Source organism: Syngnathus floridae, chromosome 6, assembly GCF_059516105.1.
Source record: "Syngnathus floridae isolate MCC-2025c chromosome 6, RoL_Sflo_1.0, whole genome shotgun sequence".
Lineage (NCBI taxonomy): Eukaryota > Metazoa > Chordata > Actinopteri > Syngnathiformes > Syngnathidae > Syngnathus > Syngnathus floridae.
The window spans coordinates 13,012,431-13,019,197 of NC_142418.1; the positions used below are offsets into that span (position 1 = coordinate 13,012,431).

General features: G+C 40.5%; 1 protein-coding gene across 2 annotated transcripts; it reads left to right on the forward strand.

The window, feature by feature from the left end:
• Nucleotides 1-288: 288 nt before the first annotated feature.
• On the forward strand, nucleotides 289-6,611 carry tcp11l1 (t-complex 11, testis-specific-like 1). Of its 2 annotated transcripts, none has more exons than XM_088378145.1 (10): nucleotides 289-383; nucleotides 997-1,122; nucleotides 1,337-1,469; nucleotides 1,547-1,667; nucleotides 1,977-2,197; nucleotides 2,610-2,746; nucleotides 3,166-3,335; nucleotides 3,427-3,608; nucleotides 4,630-4,802; nucleotides 4,886-6,611. In XM_088378145.1, exons 2-10 carry the CDS (start codon nucleotides 1,005-1,007, stop codon nucleotides 5,107-5,109), a joined length of 1,479 nt encoding a protein of 492 aa, XP_088234271.1. In that variant the 5' UTR covers nucleotides 289-383; nucleotides 997-1,004; the 3' UTR covers nucleotides 5,110-6,611. The 2 variants fall into 2 exon arrangements, with proteins under 2 accessions (XP_088234271.1, XP_088234269.1); XM_088378143.1 differs by lacking the exon at nucleotides 289-383 and adding an exon at nucleotides 494-753.
• The last annotated feature ends 156 nt before the right edge of the window (nucleotides 6,612-6,767 follow it).

The following is a 6,767-nucleotide window of genomic DNA, read 5'->3' on the forward strand; positions in this document are numbered from 1 at the left end:
AGTAACAATCAATTGTGTTGCCATGCCAAGGTGAAGACAAAACATTCCTTGACAAGATTGTATCTCGATGTTGTGCTCTGACCAACATGAGCAAAAATATGCAAAATTGAAGGTGTCTGAAATAAATATGGCATTACATACAATCAAGTGCGTGTGTTTCATTATTTACAAGTGGACTAACATGAGCCTAAAGTGTAAATACGGTAAATTGCAACAAGTGAAGACATGAGAACTCCGTATCCCATAATGCAACGCGTGTGATCAAGCTATGCAAGACAAGAGGGAGGGGCTCGAGAATACCCGGAAGTGACACTTTTCAGAATGATGCTCATGGACGTGTCGTGAAGGTTTGAAGCTTTCCAACTGCTTCTCCATCCATTCAGGTATTCACGTGGATTATTTGCACTCATAAATAATTTGAACCGTTTCCGTGGGTCGTTGCATGGCCCTAGTGACGTCACACGCCCATAACGAATCACGCCTCGATACGCGCCTCACTTCCGGGATTTCTCGACACACGCCCAGAATCTTCGGCACAAACCTGCGCATCACTCGTTAAAATCTGTTTTTCGATTAAACGAAGAGCCCTTCGTGCATAATAGGTTGTACGCCCATTGAGCGTATACATATTTCTGTCACAGCAGTAGACTTGAAGGAACGGCTGCATCTCCGCTGTGGTGTTGTTGCTATAAAATTGGAGCTCGAGCTAAATTGAACGGCTCATAGAATTCCAAGAGACAACTGACCAAAAAGGTAAATGACGTTGCAATCGAAACGAGTGTAAATAGATTTTGTCGTTTGGGTCTTCCAATTTAGTGTGAACGTGACGCATTTAAACGCCATCGTTCATCTTTAGGTTGACAACAAAAGCATTCTATGTTCTATTTGTGTATTCTAACACTTGATCAACTAAATAACCCATACTGCTTGTGACAACCACGTGATCGTTATTTGAAGAAAACATTTCAAGTCGTCACTGCATTTGATATTCTGCAGAGCCGAGCATGTCAAATGAGGCTGACCACATCGAGAGTGGAGCAGACAAGGATACTTCTGAGCAGTCCGTGACGAAGCGTGTCCGATCAAATACACCAAGTCCACACAGAGGAAGCGCTCCACAAGGTTAGGAAGAACTCGATTAGGATCCTTTCTGTCTCTCCTTATCCTCCGTTTCTACCTCACCATTCCAACTGAGCCACCACTGATTATCTGTTTAATGAGTTTGTTTGATATTTTTCTATGACTGATTCAATAAATGACATGCGTTGAGAATATCTGCCTCTAGTAATACATCCTGATGGTCTTAATTTTTGGGGGGCTTTTTCTTACCTCATAGCCAGCCCACCCAGGATTGTGTCTGCGGAAGAATTAATGGAAACAGCAAAAGGAGTCACCAATATGGTTTTGGCCCACGAAATCATGGTTAACCAGTCTTTTCAAGTCAAACCGCCAGAGCTTCCTGAAGGAAGGTGAGGTTGTTTTTGCATGATGGAAAGATGGTATCAGTTCTTTGAATAACAACCCCTCCACTGCCCCTGTTGTACAGTTTGGAGCGCAAAGTCAAAGAGATTGTTCACCAGGCATTCTGGGATTATCTGGAAGCTCAGTTAAAGGAAGATCCACCGCAGTATGGCCATGTTATCCAACAGCTGGGTGAAATTAAAGAGGTGAAGTCCAAGACACAACAAAACCAAACTTTTATCACCAGGCAAATCAATGAGTGAACTGCTGCATCCCAGGATCCACTAATATAATTTCTGGATCTAAAGAAACAATGTATTGAAGTAAAAGTATTAGATTAGAAATGAAAACAAGCCCAACAAAGTAGGAGAGAGAAGGGTATGGTGCCCCATCTTAAGTAAAAAGCCACATTTTCTTTGCCTATGAAAATTGTTGCATCGCCACTTGTGTTGATATCATCAATGTTGTAACAGATTTTTTTTAGCCTTAGTTAATTAATCATTATTTATCCACAGACGTTGCTATCTTTCTTGCTGCCGGGCCATAGTCACCTGCGGTCCCAAATTGAAGCTGTTCTTGACCTGACTCTAATCCAGCAGCAGGCGGAGAAACAAGCACTGGACGTTGGTGCTCTTTCCAATTTCATTATTGAGATGATGGGATCGCTTTGTGCCCCCTGTAGGGATGAGGATGTCAGTAAACTGAAGGAGCTCACCGAATTTGTCCCGTTGCTCAAGTAAGTGACAGAAAAGTAAACTTTTCAAGGTGAAATCAAGGCAAAACAACAGTCAACAGCAGAATTCATCGAGCCTTTTTCCACCCCGAGAATTCCTTTGGTGTTGTTAAAGACTTCTTATATGATTCTGTTGGGGCAACATGGTGGACTAGTCCCAGTGACTAGTGGTTCGCATGTCCGCTTTACATTGGAGCGGTTCTTGGCTTTCTATCTCATCTTGGGCCTTCCTGCATGATTGTTCAGGCTATTTACCCCTGACCAAACTTGAATAAGCGTTAAAGAAAATTGATAGATGAATGATCCCATCGTAGAGATGAGTTTTAAGTACTAGTCTACTAAATGGCCCCAGACAACAATATAGCTTGGAAATATTACTAAGGTTTAACTTTTTGTTCTGTCGTTGTTCTCTTAGGGCCATATTATCTCTGTTGGACCTGATGAAGTTGGACATGGCTAACTTTGCTGTAAGCTCCATCAGGCCTCATCTGATGCAGCAGTCAGTAGAGTATGAGAGAAACAAGTTCCAGGAGTTTCTGGACAAACAGCCTAGTAAGAGCAATACACAACTTAACATTGTTAGTCTTTGACTCAAATCTAAAAGAATCTCGGCCACTGGTTTTGGAGCGATTCAAAATTTGAATCAAAGAATCACACCATGCGGCCACATCACAAATTCGTGGCAGTTAAAATACACATAAGCTTTCATGCCTCTTTATTTAGCAACCTGAGGCTTCCTTGACCGACTATCTTTTTATCAATTGACAAAAAGTGATACAGGACAACATATGGTATGAGGAGCCTCAGAAGGCACTGCTGCTCGCTGCTCCCCTCTCCCAGGGGATGGATCAAAATCACACGGGGATGGGTTAAATGCAGAGGACAAATTTCACCACACCCAGATGTGTGTGTGACGATCATTGGGACTTTAACTAATTTGTAGTAGGAAAACACATTTCTCTCTTTTTCAGATGCTTTGGACTACACAGAAAAGTGGCTTAAGGACACATTGGAGAACATGAAACAGGTTTCTTCTACTGCTGCCTCTTCTGCGCCTCCTGCTATCCTCCCTGCTAATGTCCATAATCAAGCATATTTGCGACTACTTAAATGGGAACACCTCTCAGAGCCCTTCCCCGAGGTAAACTTTTTGATAGATTGTTTTCAGTCTGTGACTCTGGAAAAAATGACTACTGTGCTATAGTTGTGGTTTTTTTTTTCTTGCTACCTAGACAATGTTGATGGATCAGACTCGATTCCAGGAAATGCAGCAGATGACTGAAAAATTAGTTTTGCTTTCATCAATATTACTCATTGTTTACACCACCACGGGAGAAGCCATTTCAGGCCTTCCGGGTCTCATGGAGATGCTTAAAAACACTGTTCACGCCATGCTTGCTGACATGCACTCACTGTAAGTACAAATACCTCCAAACAGTTTTGTTAAAGTGTGTAAATCATGACATGGACAAATTTTGTCAAATTATGTATCGTATTTTCCGGACTATAAGGAGCAACTTAAAAAATCCAACACCAAGAACAGACATGTCATCTTGAAAGGCAATTTAAAATAAAAATAGAATAGAGGCAACAACAGGCTGAATAATTGTACGGTATGCTAACGTTACATGACACATAAACGAAGAACTGAGAACATGCCTGGTATGTTAACATAACATTAAGAGTTATTCAGATAACTGTAGCATAAATAGCATGCTAACAAGTTTACCACACCATCCGTGGCACTCCAAATCGCTAAATCCAATGAAATCTTCATCCTCGGTGTCACTTTTAAACAACTCTTCTTCTACGTCGCTTAAGTCAGACTCATCCACACAATTTTCACCACAGACCTAGAGCGCCCTGTTGCGGTTTAGTGTGAAAATAACATGTGAAATGGTGTAATAATGTGTTAATAATTTCACACATAAATCGCACCAGAGTATAAATCGCACCCCCGGCCAAATTATGAAAAAAAACCTAAGATTTGTAGTCCGGAAAATACGGTAATTCATTTACACCTATTTACCGTAGTTGTACTTTGTAACTATGCTATTATTCCATTCAGTTGTGAATATATAATCTACATCTTTCAAAAATAATCTATTAATAAAAGAGGAATTACTGTAGGAATTTTGGAATGTGTTAATTTAACAGTATGCATGTTGTAGTTGTAATTTGTAGTGCTGCCATGCGATGCAAACTACAGCCACAATGATATACAAATGAACAATTCCTTTCTGTGCTTGCCAATCAAAAGTGAGCAATATGATCTGACAATATGTGATGCATTCAAGTGTGTAGGTACTGTTGGGCCGGTCACTCTGTGTTCCTTAAAAAATTAAGAAATTTTGCTGCATAAACAAGTTTGAAATGTGTCCTTTTAGCAATATCCATGTTGTGTTTCTTCATACAAAAACATTTCCTTCTTCAAGGTCTTTCAATCTTCAAGAGACCCTTGTGACCACTGGGGAGAAACTGTGCATGGAGCTAAATCAATGTTTAACCAAGCATGGCTACACTACATTATCAACCGACCAAAAAAACACTCTGATGGGGCAAATCTCAGCCATCACCCACCCAGACAACACAGTCCGTCAGTTGATGAGTAAGCGATGCCGACGATAATTTTGTTGTTGGCCGAGATTGGATTGACCCTCCTCTTTTGTCTTTTCTTGCCATTTCTTTCAGACTCCCGGGTTCAGAGCTACCTGCTGGCTACTCTGGAGTCCAGTCAACACAAGACCCCTCTTCCTATACCTGGAGGTCTTGCACCCGTCTCCAAGGAGCTAAAAGAACTCTCTGTTCGCTTAAGTTGTCTCGTCAATTTCAACAAGCTTGTCTTCTCCCCATTCTACCAAAAGATTCTCCAAAAGTGCTTCTCATCAGAAAGTTGTGCCAGCACAGAGACATAAACACTTTGACAGTGGCGTGACGTAGATACTCAAGGGAACACTTAAGTTCTACAAACGGAGCTGAGGATGATGATGAGCAGTGCTGGCTGGTAGCAATAAATTTATTGCTCAGAGGAAAATGCCGCATATAAAACACACAAGCGCTACTTTGAAAAAATATATAAAAAATCTGCTCCATCCTATGCCCAGCTTATATGTAGATCAACTCTGTCAAGTCCAGTGTGTTATTTTTGGACCAGTTCTTGAGTCTTGGGAGGTTTAAAGAACACATGATCGTCACAAATGAGTCACCGGAGCTGCAGTGGTTTTGCAGATTCATTTAAAAATGTAAAAGCAAACTCACAAATTTGGTGCAGCAGCTATACCATAGAATTAACCAATATTGGATAGATGAGAACGTCCACTCACTGAGTTTTTCTATAGTGCTGTGGTTGAGTTCTTATAGTTTGGTCCAAGAGATATGAACTAAAAAGTAGTTGTGCTTTTAGTCGTGGTAAGTCTGAAGAAAATTACTTCTCAACTGTGCGTGTTGCTGCTAACTTTCTCCTACCACACTGTAGACAATTGCGAAAGAAGTGTATGAAAGAAAGCTTTAGTCTAGAAAATTTGCTTTAGAAATACAAAAGCACCAGTGTGTGTTGATACCAGAGGAAAGTGTCAGGCGTCTAATGAAATCCATTTACTCTTGTCCAGAGAAGTGACATTTTACATCAATGACAATGAGATTTATTATACTACATAGTATCTTTGTTCTGCTGATCAGCACTGTGTTGATCATTAGTGTAACAGTCTTTTGACTCCCTCAAAAGAGCATCAAACAGCTGCAGCTCATTCAGAATGCTGCAGATTGGGTTCTGACCGGCAAAAAAACCATCGGCAATTTGGAGTACTCAATCAGCCTACCATGCATGTTTTTGGGATGTGGGAGGAAACTGGACGATCCGGCGAAAACACACGCAGGCAGAGGGAGAACATGCAAACTCCACACAGGGAGGGCCGGAGGTAGAATCGAACCCATACCCTCTGAACTGCGAGGCGTACATGCTAACCAGTGCGTCACCGTGCGGCGTTAGTCTAAACATGACATTATGATTATATTGCACCTGTATTGTGAGTGTGGTAGTGATGTTTGCAAGCTGAGCTCTGGCCAACTGTTGTCATTTTCAGTCAACAGCAAGTGGCAAAATGGATAAGAGATGGATACGTTTTTAATTTACTGCTTAATTCCAGTTTCTCAAACATCGTATTAAATCAGTATACCCATGTTTAGATTAGTTAGGACACAGAAGATGTTATCGAAAAGATTTTTTTTAATTTGACTTCACCTTAAAGCATTTCAAAAATATTTTTTTTTATAACTCTTGTTCTTGCACTGTACATTCTTTTAGTAATTTTAATAAAGTCAGTGCTTTTAAATGTTGTACTTCTATTATCTGAAGCATGTATTGGACTGTGTATGAAATGCGCTATTTAAATAAAGCTGCCTTCTCTTGCCTCATGGATTTCAGGAAACACGAATGAATCATGCTTGAGGATGTGTGTTTTTATATTTTGGTTGTCTTTAACACATTGCATCCAATTATTTTATCTCAGTCCATTAGGCAGAAGAAAAATACACAGAATTTGTGTGGTGAACCAACTTGAGCCATGTATTTAAA

Bases quoted from the DNA above. Each gene is read 5' to 3' on its own strand.
- tcp11l1 (XM_088378145.1), top strand. From the start codon at position 1,005: ATGTCAAATGAGGCTGACCACATCGAGAGTGGAGCAGACAAGGATACT. The intron at 2,747-3,165 runs GTAAGAGCAATA...TCTCTTTTTCAG, and splicing joins GTTTCTGGACAAACAGCCTA to ATGCTTTGGACTACACAGAA. The intron at 3,609-4,629 runs GTAAGTACAAAT...TCCTTCTTCAAG, and splicing joins CTTGCTGACATGCACTCACT to GTCTTTCAATCTTCAAGAGA.